The 20420-nt window shown below is 37.6% G+C and overlaps 1 protein-coding gene across 1 annotated transcript in view; it reads left to right on the top strand.

Annotated features, from left to right (window-relative positions):
- The window catches only part of DNAH3 (dynein axonemal heavy chain 3), a 2217123-nt gene that overhangs the window by 729239 nt on the left and 1467464 nt on the right, over positions 1-20420 (top strand). Inside the window, exons 9-10 of the mRNA XM_044089509.1 lie at positions 14736-14931; positions 16986-17165. Coding sequence (XP_043945444.1) covers positions 14736-14931; positions 16986-17165 — 376 coding nt within the window. The remainder of the gene's footprint in view (positions 1-14735; positions 14932-16985; positions 17166-20420) is intronic.

The following is a 20420-nucleotide window of genomic DNA, read 5'->3' as shown; positions in this document are numbered from 1 at the left end:
TCCTTTCGTTCTTTTTTTGTTTCCTGATAAACAAACCGAATCCTCAGATTGCTGAGTACTTGCTTCCACAATTCTGTAGTTCTCAGGGGCCTCATCATGTTTCATAGTAGTTGAATGTTCTTTGCAGAAAATAGATGCATCATTTCTTAAATCTGTTCTGTCCCTAACATTATTTAGTTCATTAGTCCAGTCATTAATATATGATACAACAGTTCTCCAAGCCATGCCGATTGCACATGTGCAATCATCATCAAGTCGAGATTTGCTTCTAACAATGGTAAGCAAATCATCCAACTTTTGACACGAGGAACAAAGATCACCAGTGTTATCAGCTGTTACCTTTAAATATGCATAGCATTTATTACACTGTACAAGATAGTTATGCATTATCAAATCGTTAATTGCATATCATTTAAGGAATCCATATTCAGCTTTAATGGAATAAAATATTGCAAAGGAAAAAATTACACAAAGTCAGTAGCAAAGAATTCAAAGGAACTTAAATCAACTTCTATGACAAAAATTATACCAGCAGTATCCAACTAAATAATAAAATATAATAAAGTTGTTCTGGCCATACAAGTTCTACCAGCCAGACAGAAGTTGTAATTTCTTTACGTCGCACCTCCTTTTAACAGTAAAAATAAATAAAACTTCTCTTACCAGTCAACTCCACAACAAATCACAAACCAAGAACATGATTGTTTTGATATGCGCAGAATTGTCCTCTCTGCAGTCTGTCTCTATGTCAAAACAGGCTATTTCCAAGTGGTTGTGTAAGGCTATTACCTGTTGTTATACTTACTACAACAAAACTATTCCAATTGGAGTCAAGGCCTACTCTTCCAGAGTCTTTGCTTCATATATGGCTTTTTGGAAAGGGTTGGATTCTAGAAGTATTGTAGAAACTGCAGGCTGGTTCTCTGCACATATTTTTACAAAGCATTATACGTTGATTCCTTCTCTAGATCTTTGCTAGGACCAGTCTCCAGGGGCTCCTGGACTCTTCTTCTTCCACATCCCAAATGTTGTAAGCCAGGGTAATCTATCCTATAGCTAAGGCTTCTGCAGCAGTGATCAATATGATGAGTGTAATTCAGTAGTGTAAGTAAACTTACTATAACAGTAGATGTTTGAATGACATTGTTGCAGTAGCTGCTCCCTCCTTCCACAGCCCCCCTTGTTATTTGGTGTGTTGTATATGCCAGAGTGTGGGAAATTACTTTTTGTTTTCCTAGCATTGCCCTTTCAGGTTTCAGCCTTCCATTCTCTGTTAGCATGAACATTCTAAAGGGTGTGGAACTCACACTTTTCTTTTCTTTCAGCTGAACTGAAACTGTCTGACTGTTTGGGTGTGTGGGAGGGGTCATATCCTATACACGCTATAAGACATACAACTAAGGCTACTGAAGCAGTGATCATGTGACCATCTACTGTTACGGTAAGCTTACTTACACAATTGTACTTTTACTCACATTCCACTTCTGTGTGGATCATTATTGTTTTTATTAATGTTGTCAATTGTTTGCATAGCCTCCACAAAACCACACTAATCCATACCTAGCAATTTTGGCAAAAGCTTTCCCATCCTTTTAAGTAGCGTAGACATAAATATTTTATAATCATGGTTTTTGAAATGTGTCTGTATGAGGCTGGGTCTGATGGTTCTTTGCCCTGTTTGTGTAATACCTTCACCATAGCTTTCTTCCAAGATGTTGGTTTTCCCCTCCTTTTAAAATACTGTTAAACAAAATCTACCAATCATTATCAGTTTCTTCCGTCATAACTTCCAGACTTCCACTGGAATACCATCTGTTCCTGGAGAGTTCCCTGCAGATTGATTATACATCTTTTTTTTATCACATCTCCTATCTTAACTATTAGTTTTTGAGCCTAATCTTCCACTAATGTTGGCATAATAAAGTCTTCCATAAATATTTTCATTTGTGGTGTTTCTTGAGTTCTACATTCTTTTGCTGTATACAACTGTTCATAGCATTTCCAAAATATTTCTGATGTTTCTATAGGATCTCTGATTGTTTTTCTTATCATAGGTTCCCTAACCTAGGTTTGGTGTCAACCTGCTCTACTTTGTTTCATAAGCTGATGTGCTAAAAGTTTTCATGCTCTACAGTTGTTAACAAAAATAGTTGCTTATCAGCAATCTTTCTAAACCAATGCATATTATCCAATTTGTTCATTCTTTTCTCTTTAGCACTATGCATTTGCTCCACTTCTTGCTATGTGAGATTCCCCTTATTCTACAATACTTTAACCTTTGTCACCCCCTCTAAATAATTGCTATAACTTCTTAATCATCTCCCTTTCTCTATTATTTTTTCCCTATTTTTAAACTCCATTTTCATTTTATCCCACTCACTAGCTATTCCATTAGAAGAATTTTTTTTCTGCCTAATAATGCAAATAATTTCCACTACTCATTTCTTAAACTCCTCTCTTTTTAACAGGTAGGTGGGAAAACACCAGTGTCTAATTTTTACTTTACTACCCTGCATTTTTATCTTAGTTTTATCAGTATATAGTCTGAAATAGTTATTGGATGTGTGTTGAACCTTTCAATTAAATGCACATGTTCCTGTGAAATATACTTTGTATCCTGTCTAGGCCAGTTATTTACTACTGAATTCATGTCTTCCCTGCATTTCTTAAGAAAGCTACTCAATTTTGTTATATTTCTTTCTAAGTTCTCTTGATATATTTTCACTATTGCAAATCAAGGTCCAGTCCCCACCTGTAAGTAATATTCTCTGCTGAAGGGTGATCATTTCTCTCAAATTTTCTTAAGCTCCTTAATAGCAGTTTTTGGTAGAATGTAAATATATGCCAGCATAATCCTCCTCCCTTGCTAATAGCCCTTTACTACAAAAATCTACTATTATTGTCTTGTTTTCCTTTTCTATCACTATTAGAGCTCCTCCAACAAACATTATAATTTCTCCCCTTTCCTTTGTCCGTAATATTCTGCTGAATATCCATCTTGAAATAGTTTCTTTGTTAAATTCACATGTGCATTTTGTGGCTCCTGCACCATTGCTATTTGCACTCTATGTTTCTTAATATAACAGAATGCTCTCTTTTGTTTCTACACCTGTAAAGCCATTTACATTCCAAGATATTATGGACAGAGTAGTCATTATGATAAAAACCTATTTTCCCACATATTATACACAACTGATTTTTTGAATATGTTAGTTCAACTTTTGTCTTTCCCAAAGACACGTATGTTTGGCAGGCTAATATTTTCTACAGTTGTTTTTTCTCAACCCCATTTGAACCTATGCCACATTTCTCAAGGCTTTATGCTTTATTGAAAACCCTCAAACAAAAAACTAAATATATTTTCGGAATACCACCATCCCCTGTTAATTTAGAACAAATGTACAAAACTATGTATATATGAAGTTTAACTCTCCACATAGAAACAATTGCTCTAAATCAGCAGCTGCACCCATGGGCATAACTTGCTGATGTAATAGTGTTGGAGGACTCATGGGGTTTTGTTGTGTTGCAGTATTTACATGTATTATACTAGGCTGATCAAATAGTGCTGTGGTGGAAAAGGTCGTGAATCACACAATAAGCCTACAACAAATTTTACCAGTAATGGTGATTTATTTGTCACATCTTATTTTTTATTTATTTATCTGTTTTTTAACTAGGTATGTGTAATGGGTGTGGCCCATTGAAATGGAGATGCAGGGGAAAGCTCCATTTGATGCATTGTGATACAAGTGCAGCATATGTGAGATGCAGAAGTCAGGATACAACTATGTCTATGTACAAAGTATGTGACCTCAGTGGTAAAACTGTAAGCAAATGAAGCTAGATATAAGAAAGTACTCAATAGCAGTTAGGGTACTGTTACACACAATACTAGAATACAATAGTATTCTAGTACCCTAACTGCTATTGATGATAGTACTTAATTTATTCCATATAGACATAACAATAAGTAATTGTTTTGTAGAATTAATTACCATTCAGCCTTATTAATAATGGAATAAATGCCACAGAACCAAATATATACAGTTATCATTTGTTCTGAAGTTGCCTATTACTTATGCAATGCAGTACATAGCAGTAAAACACACAATAGCCATTTATTGTTAGTTACTCATAACAAATATGCAGACACCTTTTGTCCCTGCAATCTAGGGATGGTAAAATATAAGCTGAAATAATTTTTAAGGGATATTAAGTTCCAGTATCATGTATGTATGTATCTGGGGGGGGGGTTGGGATAAGAAGATGAATACTAGAGAGGGAAGATAAAAGGAAAGGACAGAATGAGTTAGAACTGTGCAGAAACTGGGGCTTAGCATACGTCTGCTCATCCATACAGTGTAATGTTTAAAATACAGTTTCATATGCCAATTTTACAATAGGATTGATTTTATCCTGGAGTTATTTTTTTATCCCTGTTATTACTTGTGTATGTCAGTACCTTTCAATTTCATTTCTGATTTTTTCTGGCATAGATTAAGAAGGTCCCTTCACTTTTTTTGTCACGTTCAAATCCCACATGGTTTCAGAAAGGAATTTTTCTCGGCCTCCATGACATAAGATAGGCAACAAGGTTGTTGAATTTACATTTACAGTTTTATATCCTGAGCATGCCTGTAGTTGAGTTTAGCAATGTGCTTTAAATAAACACAACAGCTAAAGTGAAACTTGTTTCAAAGAATAACTTGAGGAAGAAATTGTCGCATGAAGAATAAGGATAAATTATAGTGCAATACTTCATAAACAGACTGGAAAGTACTATCATCATGGCCAGTGAAGTGTTGCTTTTATTCTTTTAACTGTAGATAATTACGGACAGCATGCAATACAACAGTGAATTTTAGCTGCCATACTACGTTTTTAAAGTGATGTCTCTTAGTCACAGATAAATGAGCAGAGCTGTTAGATTTACCTAGGAATTTTAATACCTAAGCGGGAGTGTAGGAGAGAATCAGAAACTACCTAGGAAATTCAGCTTTGACTCTTTAACAAAACTTTTAATTTCCAACTTTTGTATCGAAGGAGACATCATGTAACATGAAAAAAATTAGCAGCTTATAGATGACACATACCAGAAAAAGCCATTTCAAAAAGGAAACAATGACACTGATTCCAAAGCCAATCTAAAAGGTTTGTAAATCACAGCACTATCATTATAACTAAATGCAAACAAAACAAACTGCTTAATTTATTCAATCACAGTTATATCGTATTATGGAAACACGAACTATGTTGTCGAAATAAGATATGCAGATTGAAGAACAGTATAGCAGCAGTATGGTAGTACTCGCTGTGGTCATATTGGTATAAAAATTAAAATGTACAAAAGCGGCTTACTTACATAACAGTAGATATACAGTGGTGGATCCATTATTATTGCCTTCAGGCTGTGACCAGGAGGACTTAGCCCAATTATGATAACATTGCCAGGATAACACACTCTCCCCTTTACGCATAAGGCTTCCAGAAGAAGGATTCTTCTCCAGATCTTGTAAACTCGCATATGCAAAAGCACCACTAACAACAAATAACAGCTCAGAACTAAGCTAGAGCATTAAAACCAGCAAGGCTTGCCAGGTACATGCTGGGGGATGGTGATGGTGGGGTGATTATGATGATGATGATGATGATGCAACTACTAGTTCACATCTATCATTATGGTAAGTACATAAGGTTTGTATCTGAAATTGTACTGGGTCCCAAGGTGTCACATTGGGTGGATCTTCATGAAGGAATACTCTAAATAATATTAGCAGAAAAGAATGACCTGGATGTGGGGATCAGATCCAACTTATGGATTCGTGCAAAGTATTCAGTGATCAGAGCACACCGCCGAAAATACAAATTGGGACGTACACTGTACAACAATCCAAGAAAAGTACTGTCCCGATCAAGATAAAAATACTAAATGTGAACTTTTTCAATCTCGCCTTCATTCTTACTGATGCATTCGGAGCCGACCATCAGCTCTGATTCGGCCAAATAGCAAAGCTCGAGGTCTCAAACAGCTCGAGGCCAAAGCCCTATCCCACAATGCACCACTACATTCCCCAGATCTAGTTTGCCACTGCAACTGATCGGGTGTTCTCTAAAGCTCTTGGCCGTTGGAGAGATAAGTTTACAATTTCTATTGGATATTTCTTAATAGTTTTTACAGTTGTTTGTATATTAGATCTTAGTAGTATAGTTCTTTGCTCTGGTTGTCCATTTTCGGACTTATATCCTGTTGGATATTTTTTTTCTCTGAGTGTTAGTATAGTTTTGGGCTTGGCCCTGTTATTCAAGTTGGCCATTGGCCTTTTGCTAAAACTTTTATAGCTCAATCCCAGCCTAGTCAGGCTTGCTGCAGTTTCCTGCATTTTTTCTTTATTAGCCGGTTAGGTTATTGGCCATTTTTCTTGGCTGTTTTTGTTTCTTAGCCTGTTAAGTTTTTTTTTATATAGTAGAAGATTTGTTGCTGCCTTGTTATACCTTTAGCTGGTTAGGCTCATATTTTCTTTAGACATAGTTGTTTTTTTGGGCTACAATGTCAGAGAAAGCAAAATCTGTATTTAAAAGGTGCCCCAAATGTAGTCAGAAAATGTCAATGACAGATGGTCATTCCACATGTGTGTACTGTTTGGGTGAGGTACACTTACAGGAGGTTTGCTCCATTTGTCATGGCTTCAGCTCCAGGGTGTTAGCTGAAAGGAAGCATAAGCTGGTAGAGAGGGATTTAATTAAGTCTGCCTTCCAAACGGATTTGGATTCTGCTTCAAGTCAACCAGATCCCTCTTCTCCAGCCTCGTCATCTAGTTCGGCTCTGAAGGGCTCATCAGTTCCGAAGACATCTAAAAAGGCTACGATCTCGGCTCCAGTGCCTTCGGAACTGACCGTTCAGGTTGCTGGTAAGAGCCAGTCCCCAGTTTTGGAACCGATATATCCTACTTTGAGGTCCCTGATTCTGGGGTCACCAGCTCCGTTGGTGGTCTCCTCTTGGGCTTCCAGACTTTCAGATTTGGACGTGGACCGAGTGGTGCGGAGACTTCTACAGGATCCAGCACTTGCAAAAATTCTGTCGGTTTCAACTGTATCAGCTTCGGAACTGACAAAGTCCTCTCCTGTTGTTGTTGTTGTTCTCCTCCGACTTGAACCAAGACATCGGAGCCGGAGAAGGTCAGTCAGTCGTTGGTGAAGCTGTCGGTGCTGACACTCACCTCTGAACTGTCAGTACCGACCACCCTGATCTCCTCTGCTCTGGTGGTGGAATCTGGGAGCCGACACTCTCCTGTCGGTTCCTGGGGAGAATCGAACCAATACGTCATTTCCGACTCTCCCTCTTGGGGCTACGGCACGGATGAGTTTGACTCCTACCTCGGGCTCGTAGCCGGCGGTTCTGGTGCGAGAGGAGTCCTCGGTGTCTTTGGACCTGGGTGCTTCCTCACATCGGAGCTGTGGGGCCTTGGATGCCATGAGGAGGTCTTTGCCCCCTTGGGCTTCCACAACTTCTGATATGGCCACCTCCTCCTGAAAGGCACCAGCTTCTTCTCTGCTTCCACAGCTTCACAGTAAGCACAGGGACCCAGAGCCCCAGGATGCCCCTTTGGGGGAACCCTGCTCTTCTGAGACCTCCCCAGAGATTCCCACTGAGGAGGTCCCTCAGAAGAGATTATGTAAGAGGAAACATCTGGATTCCCCTCAGGAATCCATCATGTTGGACACCGATTTGGAGGAATCAGAAGGGTCCCCACGGTCCCCCTCTGAGGATATTTACTTCGGGGATATCCTTGAGATCCTTAAGCAGAGGGGGGACTGGCAGCCCCAAAACCCTACCGAGGACGAATTGGTGCTCCTGAAGGCTTTCGGGTCCCGACCCCCCCCACCTCTTGGGTGTCTCCGCCCTTCGATGAGTTGATGGATCTTTTGTCTCGAAGGGTGTGGGAGTCACCAGATTCTATGGAGCCTGTTCCTAGAAGGCCAAACAAGTACATTTCAGCACCCCATGATAAGGCTTTTTCTGTCTAAACCCATACCTGTTGATGCCATGGTGGTGGCGGCAGCCACTAAAAAGAGATGTCAGAGACTTCTGCATCTGTCCATCCTCCTAATAGAGAGTCTAGGATAATGGACAGATTTGGGAAGCGCATGTTCAGTTCTACAACCTTTGCACGTCGGTCATTGAACTGCCTGACCCACTTCACACGTCTACAGAGAGATCTCCTCAAATGCATCAGTTGATAAGGTCCTGAAATATTTAGTGACCTTATTTGAATCAGGAGCCTCTACTTCTCCAATTAAAGTTCATTTAGCTGCTATTTCCAATTTTCATGAGGGACTTGATGAACATTCCTTGATGTCTCATTGTTTGTTCAAAAATTTTCTTAAATGCACCTTACATTTAAATCCTCCATTAAAAGATCCTGTAGCACCATGGGATTTGACCTTTGTCTTACAAACTCTAGTTCAACAGTCATTTGAGCCAGCAGCTACGTGCAACCTCAAGTGTTTGTCTTGGAAAGCCCTCTTCCTGGTGGCTATCACATCTGCCTGGAGAATTTCTGAATTGCAAGCTTTGTGTGAAGCATCCTTACATCATTTTTTACAAGGAGAGAGTGTTGTTAAAAACCAACCTGTTCTTCCTAATGTGGTGTCAGAATCTTATATTAACCAGTATTCTTTCAAAATTTTTCAAAGGAGAATACTGCTTACACCTGCTGGATGTCCACAGGCAATTACATTTTTACCTGGACAGAACAAAATCTTCTAGAAAATCTGACCGATTATTTATATCTTTTTCAGGACTCGGATTGAGTAAACCGGTATCAAAAGTTATCTTAGCAAGATTGCTTAGAGATTGTGTTACCTTTGTCTACAATCAGACTAAACTCAAACCACCTGCTCTGGTTAGAGCGCATTCCATCAGATCTGTTTCCACTTCAGCTGTCTTTCATTCCAGGACTTCCACTGAAGAAATATGTGCAGCGGCAACATGGGCTACTCCTCATACCTTTATCATTCATTACAAATTAGATATGGTCTCCCAGGGAAGAGCATCCTTTGGCTCTGTGGTACTCAGGAATATCCTCCCTTAGGACCGTCCAGGACCTAAAGTAGCTGGGGACTCTGTCCTATCTGACAAGAATGAATGAAGATTGACAACATCAGATAAAGAAGTTATGTCCTTACCATAACATTGCATCTATGTTGTCGATCTTCATTCATTCTTGACATCCCACCCTCCTGCCCCCTCCAAGAGACTTCTAAAGGATTGGACCTAATCCTGGGATGTTGCAGGGTTATACCTTAGACATGGCTTCTGTAATTTCTCTTCTTCACTGCAAAATCGATCTGAGGTAATGGGAAGAGAGGTATTGTGGGTAGAGCCTTAGCTCGAGAGTTTTTGGGTGGTGCAAGCTATGTATAACCGCTGAGTCGGTTCCAAGAGGTCAGAACTGAACCCATCTGTCAAGAATGAGTGAAAATCGACAACATAGAGGGAATGTTATGGTAAGGACATAACTTCTTTTTTAATACTATAGCAGCATTCTACACCAGAAAATAAAACTGGTCAAATTATCCACCCTGTTAATTTTAAAAATAACTATATTTCTAACACTTTTAACCTCAACTGGCAGTAAATGGAGATTTGACCATTTAAACCAGGTCAGTTGTTAGAATTTAACTTGAGTTGCCAGTACAGCTCATGCCATTCAACATGTAGTTGCCATGGACCATGTCTATCATATATATTTGCTCAACAATACAAAATTTAAAGTCATGTATAGGATTTTATTAATGTGATTATCTAATGCATTTGTCATTTTCTTTTTTTTTTTTTTCTTGACATCATAACTGTGTTCATAAATTCTCCCCTGTGGAGTTGCAAGTATACAAGCCATTAATGTTAATTACATGTAGGTTGACCTGTAATTGTTGTGTAGTGATGAACTTACAGTAACTGCAACGACCCACAAATTTTCATGCCCTTAACAGTAGTCTGTTTCAATGCTTTTCGAACAAAGCCTTGAGATTAGTTCGCCTGAAATATATAATTCTTGTTTTTTCACCAATATTTTCCCTTAGGAGATGTTCATTAAGTAGAATTGTCCAGTTCTTCTCAAGTATGTTTTTATTAACAGACTTTCTTTTGTAAACACAGTAATAAAACAATAATATAAGTTGTTGTCAGCATTAGATACCTCATTGGCTTCCCTCAAACTTGAAGTGCTAACTTGTAATGTGTGATGAGAGACATTTTTTGAAATAGAATGGGAGCAAAATAGTTAGTCTGGCTTTTATTCATCACTTCATACATTGCATTGTCTATCAAGTCAGTGGGGGAAAACATAGATTTCAAAATTTGGCATTCATCCCAAATATCCTTTTCTCTCGAAGTTATCGTGTCTGCATGTACAAATTGGTCCTTTATTACAGCCTTTTTCTGGATAATGGAGTGGGAGCTTTCAAAGTGAAGAAAACTGTTGGAATGTTTTCTTACAATATATTTTGGAAAGAAACATAACATTTAAATTGTCCTTTATAAGCCATACATCAAAATATGCAATGTTTTCACTGCTACAGGTATAGGTAAACTTAAGAAGTGGGGTTGAATCACTGATGAACTGGATGAATGGTAGGATTAAATCTTTGTTTCCATCCCATAAAATAAAGATATGCAGGTATCTTGTATAAATACAGTGGGTATAGAATGGTGATGTAAATAAATAGTTCTTCTCCCACTGTAACATCACAGTGTTCCCAAAAAGACCACCATGCAGAGACCCCATGGCAACCCCTGTACATTGATGGTAAATTACTTTGTCAAATGTTAAAAAAAATGTTTAACACAGTATTTAGCAAGTTTTCATAAAGGTTAATTTTAACATGCGGCAGACCTTTTTCAGCTAGATATTCACAAAACCATTCAATCCCCAACCTACCCACTCTAAAACAAGGCAACATTGCCACATGTTTCAAATGCAATCTAAAACAGCACTTAACTTCTTCATGGCTATGCTCATGCTCCCATGCTGACTAAACTCACCTTTCTTTCTGTATCTCTTCCCTTGCTAGTCTCTTTAGGGATTACCCTTACTCTTTCACCTTTCTTATCCCTATCATTTCTCCCCCCCCCCAGTGCTGCTCCTCCAACTAACTTACATACTTAATCCTCTCCTACTAATAACCTCTCCTTATCCACCTCATTATCTTTACCTGTCTGCTGGTATCTCAACATCTGCACTCTCAGATTTCTTTCTGCTTATGTTTTTTGATTATTTATGCTTATACCCTTCCAGCTCTATTTTCTATTCTTGCTGTGACATCCCATGTCATTAATGTCAATATATGTATACTGAACCTATGTGCATTCTGCAGCTATTACATGTTAACATTTCGTTGACTAAAGTAAAATAATATAACTTCTGAAGAATATGATAAATGTCTTTATTATTTGTCTCGATGCTACCTGAAAAGTGATACCTAAAATATTTAATTTTTATTGTTGTTCACTGTAAATATATATTTTATGTGGAGCCTTTTCCTCATGGGTCTCTGATGAAGATGGGACTTGTGCCCAGTAGGATTTTCAAAGTAAACAGAAGATAATAAATAATAAATAAAAAAGCTTCAGAGTTTTCTTGCCACCATAGGATCATAGGAGGATACTAGTCTAATGGCCCTGGGGCCCTTACAAGCCTTGCCAAGAGTTTATCCACAAAAAAGAAAAGTAATACCTAAAATGTAAAGTGTCCAAGATCTACCTTTGTAATTACCCAGTCTGGCCACTAGGAGGCAACATTCCTCTTTCATTCTATACCTCAATGCATGCGTACACTACTGCCCTCTTCCTAGCCTCAGATTTAGCCAACACTATTAAACTATCTCTGCCCTGTAGAGCCTCTAGCTGTTGTGAACCTTCTGCTTCCTTCAACTCAAATACTGAGCGCCTTTACTGTTATCTCCTTACCTCAGATCTTTTCTCTCCTTTACTGATACACTCTCCGCTTTCTCCTCCTCCTTGACTCTACCTGCTCTGTTCGCCCTATGGGCTCACTCCGCTCCCCTACCCTGCCCCCAATTTTCACCCGCCTCAGCACCTCTACATTTATTCTACCCTTTCTCCACCCACTCAAACTAATTATCCAATAAAAGCTCTTCCCTCATTACTCCCCCTCCTCCACCCTCTCTACCTAATTGCCCTCTAGTAGCTCCTCCCTCATTACTACTCCTCCTCTCTCCCTCCCACATAAACACATCACACACTCTAATCCCCCACCATTTGAAGTCCCCTCTTCTGTTTCATTTTAAACTAAGATAACCTTTATCTCTGTCTCTACCCCCTCTTACTTACCTGTTTCTTCCCCCCAAATTATACACATTAAACTACCTTTGTCTAAATATGCTCCTCTTACTTCTCCACACCCTCCGGGCTCCCTGCTTCCTCCTTGTATTCCTAATTCCCCTATGTTATGTCAGCTCATATTCCTCCAATGTACCACCTATCCCACTTTCATCTCAAACTGACACACCATTCTTCTCCCTTATTCATGCACTCATTTCTATTCCATCTCCTCTTCCCTTATTCAGCCTAACCTCCTGTACCTTTTCTATCCTAAAATTATCACCACTACAGCTAAAATACTTATTCCTAAACTAATGTTCGTTCTACCCGAACTCATTCAATATAAACCCAAATGACTAAAGGTTACTTCCTTCAATAACCCAATATTAGCTGGAGATATTCATCCCAACCCTGGCCCTAGTCCCCTTACTAATAACTCCTTCCCCCTCCCCCCCCCCACAATACCTTTATATTTTTTTACACTCAGCATCCAAAGTCTCAACAATAAAGCTCACCAATTTCAAGCATGGCTAAGCCATAACCAACCTGATATCTTAGCCATCTCAGAAACCTGGCTCAAACCCTATATCTCTGACTCTGAAATCATGCCTACAGGATTTCAGTCTCTCAGAACTGACCAAACAAATAAAAAAGGTGGCAGCACTGCCCTAATCTACTCTAATCTTCTCACTTTAATTCCCCTCCAAATTCCAATCCCTCAATTCAGCAATACTGAACTAACATTTGGTCTACTAAAAATGAATAAACACAAGAATATCTACATCATTGCCATATATATATATATATATATATATATATATATATATATATATATATATATATATATACCACCTGGCAGCAACATCTCTACCCTCAAAGATATTCTCTTATGGGCCTCATCTGAAATGAATTATGAAACTTACATACTAGGAGGCATAAATATTGACTAGAACTAGATCAATAGTCTCTCTCCCTCCCTATCCATTAACCTCTTTAACTTTACTCAAGTAATCCTGTCGACCACCCGACCCAATAAAACAAATCCCCCAGGATCCATTATAGACTGGATCCTAGTCACACATCCAAATAAAATAACCTACTCTGGCACTATTACCGACACCATTAGCGACCAACTTTCAGCCTTCATTCATCGTTCAACTAGTTCTACCCCACATCAGCATCAATACATTCTCACTCACAACCTAAGCAACTTCAACCCCTCAACTTTCTCAAATATTCTCAAACAAATGAACTGGCAGATCCTAAATACCCTTCCTCTTGATAAAGCTATAGACCACTAAAACTCTATATTCCTTGACACTCTAAACTCCCTAGCCCCACTAAGAAACAAAAAGGATAAAAACAAATACCGCTCCATGGCTATCCAAAGAAACCAAACAAATTACAAATCCTGGAAGCTTTACCAAAACAACAAACTGCCCAAAACCCTGCTTGAATACAAACAACTCCATAGCCTTGTAAAACAACGAATCACTAAGGACAAAAAAATCCTACTATATTAAGCTCCAGTCAATGATAACAATAGCCCCAAAGAATTTTGCAGGCTCCAAATTTTTTTATTGAAACTATTTCTGACCTGACCAAGATTTTCTCTAACAATAATCTACCTGTCCCCCATTCCTCTTCATCTAACCTCCCTATTATACCATGATCCCCCCAAAACGTGCACGCTGATTGGCCAGCGTGCCCATTGTAAATCGAGTTATACTAATGGAAAAAGGTCCGGTCGCCCGGACTTTTTTCCATTAGTATAACTCGTTTTTTTAAAACACTGTCTCGCTATGTTAAATGGGTTTGCAACATCTTTGGGGAGCTTACTTTCCAAAATGGGCATGTTTCAGATTTTGCAGCAGAAGCTGTATAAAATAAGATTAAAAAAAAAGAGATCCCTACTATCTATCCATGAAAAAAAAGAAAAAAAACAAGAGTTCCCTACTATCCATGAGAAAACTTTTAAAGCACCTCATCACAATCAACAAAGTCTAGGTGGCTGGCAGAAGACATTATGCTCCAGTGCTAATGTAAGTATGGATTTTTTCCTTACCCTTTCAGGGGAGTCTGCAGATTGAAAAATGGTAAGAGAATTAAAAACAAAATATGAAGACTAGGTAAAGAATAATTCATATAGATGTTTTTGTTGGAAGATTTAGATTAATAGCTGAAATATGTAGTTTACTCGGTAGGTGGAGAGATGGGGAGACTTGCCATGTCATACAGTTCCTGAATGCTGTCAAAGCCTATGTTTCTATAATATATGTGACTGCATTTGGAACTCCATATTGTTTAAATATACCTTCTCCTTGAGTTATTGTTTGTTGTGCAGTATAATAGAAATGTCATGCTTTCTTCTTACATTTTATATTGGCAGATGGATTCCAGCTTGTGTTTCTTTGTTTATTACACACAAAGAATCTTGGCTACACCTGGCCCCCTGCAATGATCATGACTCCATTCTGCAAATCCAGGAATTCTTTGCAGCAGCTGCAACCTTGATGTCACTGCAACTAAGAGGAATGGTTATAAATTCTTTAGAGGATCTTCTCTCCTTTTTCTTAGTGCACAAGGTATTTACATTACAGCTACACATGTATATTTTTAACAATTGTAGGCACTGATGCATTATTGTAGTAAAGGTTAAAATTAGTTAAATTTATCTGTGTATGTAATGCTCACCTTTAAAAAGTAACGATATACATCAGTTTCCTTTATAGAGCAGTAATAAATATACACATGACTAGATTTCATAGCTTCATTGATTTGGTGAATTCAATCAGGACATATTAGCCATTGAGGAGCTTGATACCATGGATCCCACGTTGAACTTATGAGTATTAAGAGTCATCCTACACTTCTTGAAGATATGAATTGATGAGCCCAGTTTGAGAAGGGCAGTTTATTCCATAGATATGGAAATCTTTCACACATGAAGTTGTCACATTTTCATGGTACAGTTTATATTAATTTTTATTGAGGCCAGGTGTTCTATTGTGTTCAGGTCACCAGGGGGTATTCTAAACAATAGTTTTCAAAGATTAGTGGGTTGTTTAAAGTTCTGTATTCCAGGCACATATGTCTTCAAAGAAAGTGATAAGATGCAGCTTTGCTCTGCCAGATTGCCAGTCCATCTAAGTACTGTACAAATGAGTATGTATACAAGTGTATGTCCAAGTGCCCGTATTTTTGGGTGTGTGTGTGTGTGTGTGTGTGTGTGTGTGTGTGTGTGTGTGTGTGTGTGTGTGTGTGTGTGTGTGTGTGTGTCAGTATAGAGTATAGAGACAGTCTGAGTGGGTACTGTGACAGAATGTGCATGACTGCTTATTGTGAGTGTTTATTTGGCTGTGCATGTTTATATGTCTCGGTATATCTCAGGAGATTGAAGAAGTAAGGTGTGTGTGTGTGGGTGTGTGTGTGCGTGTGTTTGTGTGTGTGTATGTGCGCATGTGTGTGTATGCAGGCTTGCGTGCATCTGTGTGCTCCTGTGTATATGTGCATTTATGTGAGTATATGTGTAGTTTCTTTGGGAAGTGTGCCTGAATATTGTTTTCCAACAACCAGCTCTATTTCCTTGCACAGGATAGTAGGGTGCTCATTTGACTAGTTGCTCAGCTGAACGAGTCATAGTGATGTAGATATGGCACTACTGGGATTGTGAGTGTCTGTGAATAATGTTGTGGCAAAGCAGGGCAACTCAGTGTATGCTAAATGTAAGTTGAGATATTCCAACTATTATTTCTAAATATTTGAAACAAAGCAAACAAACAAAAAGGTTTAAATTGGAAGCAACCCTTGATTTTTGCATATTTATGAAAATAACTGCCACATAATGGGCCTGATTCCAAAAAGACTTGCTGTTAGTGTAAGTGACCACTTACACTGAGAACAGGCTGAAAGCAGGCCTTTTGCAATCTGGCCTCCAGTGTAAGCCTGTTTATAGATAGACCTTACACTGAAGTAATTCACTTGAACTGAGAGCAAGTTTTTTGGAATCTGACCCAATGTGTTGTCTGCTGTGTTTTCATATTTGAGATGTGAGTACATATTTCATTTCATGTACCCCATGAAGTAACAGGAATGTGACAGTGAAAGAAGGAAGAAGCATTTATTCTGCATCTGTACCCATATTTTCACAAGGGAAATATTAGTGATGTCATTAGAATGTGCCATCTTGTACACTATGGACACAGTATTTAAAATATTAACATTCAGCTCCTGGTGTAAGAGTTATGCATTCACTGCATGAATCTCATAATGGTTTTCCCAGGTTTTCTTGAGTTTTTAATGTTAGTGAAGGTAAGAGAAGCATACTGAGCATCCCATTGTAGGAAAACAGTCTGTCATGATAACATTGTAGAATGAGTGACAGAGAATGAGGACTATTTTATGTAGGTGTTAAAAAGTAATTAAATTATGTAAATTATTGATAGACCTGCTCTTCTTTTTAAGTTCTTTCTTTACTGCAGCAATGATTTGTATTTCAATATTCATATGTTATATCTTTAAATGTTGGTCTGTGTTTAAATGTTTCCTGATTCAAAACAAGTTTAAGTAGCTTGTATGGATAAATTATTTGTTCGAATGAATGATTTACCATAATTCTCTTTTAATATGTTCTGCCAAGAATGGAAATGATTTTGGAGATGTCTACAATGAAATGCAGTTCATTCTACCACAAATTATGATAATTCGACTCAAAGTGGAGGAGCCCAAAATTGTCTTTGAGCCATCCTTAAAACAATCCTGGGACTTAATTCAAAGCTGTTTCCTGGAAATTATTAAGAGTGCTGAAGGAATTCCTAAGGTATGCAAAAGTGTAAGACACTTAAAATAGTCGTTATATAGCATGGCAAGGGCTAAACAAAGATGCTATTAAACAGTACTTTAATATACTTTTTTAATGTAATATGCTTTTGATAATGCAGTTATATAATGATACAAATGTATTTTATAGATTGTGTAACATTGCATTTTGTGTATTAGCATTCTGTTAAGATATAAATCAGTTTTTAAGTAGTGGACATACATATTTATTCATATTTTAACATGATAAAGCACCATACAGTTTGAGTTTTTGAGAGAATCTAATTTATAAACGGCAAACCCGGGTCTACTATAGATGATCGAAATTTCAAAAAGCCGATTCCCATATAGCCAAGACCATATGATCGACTTTTGGAATTTCGAACATCGTTAAGAAAAAAAATTACCTACACATTGCTTGCAGGGGGGGCAAACACCTCTGCACCCCCCCCACACCCCTTGCAGCTTAAATATACCAACTCTGAGATCACACTACAGTGCAGAAGATGGAAATCTTCCCATTCCGCACTATACGGAGATGCCCGTTCTGCATGATTGAAATTCCAAAAGTCGATCATACGGTCTCGGCCATATGGGAATCGGCTTTTTGGAATTTCAATGTGTAGGGAACCTGCAAACCCTTGTTTTGCAGCTGTTAGAGAAATCTCAACTCAAAATATCTATAATTCTATCAGTAGGACTTCATAATTTGTAGATTTGGTCTGCGTTGTACACCAGATTTAGGAAATATGCCATCTCATTCACTATACTATCATGGTAGCAATTTGTGAAAGGAATTGTGCACCAACAGAAAGTTTCCAATTTGTCACCATAAAAAATGTATGCCATATATTCATGCAGTACCCTAAGCAGTGCTGCAACTGAATACATAAGGCAAGATGCAAAGCAGGGCAGCCTTTGTACCCTGCATTAGTATAGCACAGTAATTATTTACCGTAAATGGCATGGCAGCTTAGCATGGTAGCCTGCACACTCAATGTATTGTGGTGTGAGGTTTGGGAGGGACTTGGTTTCCTGAAGCAGTGCATGACACATCGACATACAAACGTGCACAAACTCACATATCTCTCTCTCTCTATACATATATATATATATATATATATATATATATATATATATATATATATATATATATATATATACATATACACATCTACACACACACACATATATATATATATATATATATATATATATATATATGTGTGTGTGTGTGTGTGTGTGTGTATACGTCTATGTCAGAAGCTTGAGTTTTCAGAAACTTGAAATTGATAGTGTCAAGATGATATGATTGAGTTTCTAAAAACTCGAACTTTAAAAAAAACAAATATCTACCTTTTTTTACATTTTTTGTAGGGGCAAGCCCCTTACATCCCCCCCATGTGGGCGGCTGCACCCCCCCTGCATATTGTATATACCCACTCCAAGATCGCAGTACTGTGGGGAAAACTGTAAATTCATCCATCCTGTCTGTACTGCAATCTCCAATCAAAAGCTTTGAGTTTTTGGAAACTCGATCATATGGTCTTGATCATATCAATTTATCAATTTTGAGTTTCTGAAAACTCGAGCTTCTGATAGGGGCCCATATATATGTATATATATATATATATATATATATATATATATATATACATTCAGATATACACACACACACACACACACAGACAAAAACAAACTCTGACCAAATCTGATTGTACACAGTGTGATAAAACCCACTAACTCATGTACACGAATGCTGTAAAAACATGTACTCAAGTAAAATTTGATTCTCGGCTGGGGTGCCTTACTGCATAGAATTTTATGGAAAAAAATACCAAGACATTCTTCATTTTCTGCCACAACTAGTTGTGTTTTACAAAAAGAAAAAATGTTCTTTTATAATATTCAGGAAGCTGTAATTGAAATGAAAATATTGAAACTGCTATAACTGCCTTGATATCTAGGAATAAAGTCCAGGCTATAAATCAGTTTGCTGCTCCAGTTCTCACTTACACCTTTGGTGTGACTGCCTGGCCAAAAATAGCACTGAATCAGTTGGACAAGAAAACAAGAAAAATGCTTCTTGCTTATCAATATATATATATATATATATATATATATATATATATATATATATATATATATATATATATTTGCTGACCTTATCAAATCCAAACATAATGAAAGTTCTAAACCTTGAAGGGCAGAAGTCTAAAATGACATCTTTGCTTGGTTTAGGTGAAGCATTTTGGAACTGAGTTGGAACAGAAATCAAACCAGAAGTAGACATAACTCAGCTGCTGAAAGTGCCAACAGCAAATTAAATATTATAAAGAAAAGGACTTGAAGAAAGAGAAAGAAATCTGGAATGTCCACAAACATAGGGGTATGTAGACCAAATTTTAATGCAGAAATGGTTAAAGAGAGGTAAATTTAAACAAAAAGATGAAAGGCTAATAGTGGCGGCCGAAGATAATGGTTTACAATTTGCTTTGAAAATGTGGGAGCAACCGACAAATGCATTTTTTGTGGAACAAAACAAGAAACAATTATACATCTCATTGCTGGGTGTGATACACTCATGGCCAAGGATCTGTTTATTGAAAGGTACAATAAAGTGACAAGACTGTTGCAATGGGGATTGTACAAAGAATACAGTATTGAAGTAAATGAGAAGCACTAGCTATATGAATTACAAAACATTACTGACGATGGTGAAGTTCATGTCCCGTGTGATTACCCATTTCCAACATTTCAAAAAAATAGATGCAAGAAAACCAGATATAATAGTCCAAGAAAAAAAGACAAAAGTAGTATTCATTCTTGAAATTCTACATCCAGCAGTTATAGTGTCATATGTACTGAAAGACACAAAGTTGTAAAGCACCAGGATTTGCAAGCAGAAACAAGAGCAATGTGGAAGAAAGATACCCAGAGAGTTCTGGTACTAGTAGGAACAACAGGACTAATAAAAAAAAATATTTCTAAACATATTTATTAAATTATCACTTAGGACATAGGCAAACATTTGTTATAGAAAATAAAACAAACCATATTAACATTTTTTTTCCATTTACATACACCATACATCACGTGTCTTACTTTGTAACTCTTATCAGTTCAGCATTATATAAATTGCTCAATTCCTGCCTTCCCTTAAGCCTGCCTCCTCCTCCTGAACATTATTCTGCATGTATTGCTACCACAAATTCCATTACTTACTGTATAATTGAGAAACCTAGGCAGTGAAAGA

This window comes from Protopterus annectens, chromosome 12.part0 (genome assembly GCF_019279795.1).
Source record: "Protopterus annectens isolate FY-2018-M chromosome 12.part0, PAN1.0, whole genome shotgun sequence".
Taxonomy (NCBI): domain Eukaryota; kingdom Metazoa; phylum Chordata; order Ceratodontiformes; family Protopteridae; genus Protopterus; species Protopterus annectens.
This window is presented reverse-complemented; position numbering and strand designations above follow the sequence as displayed.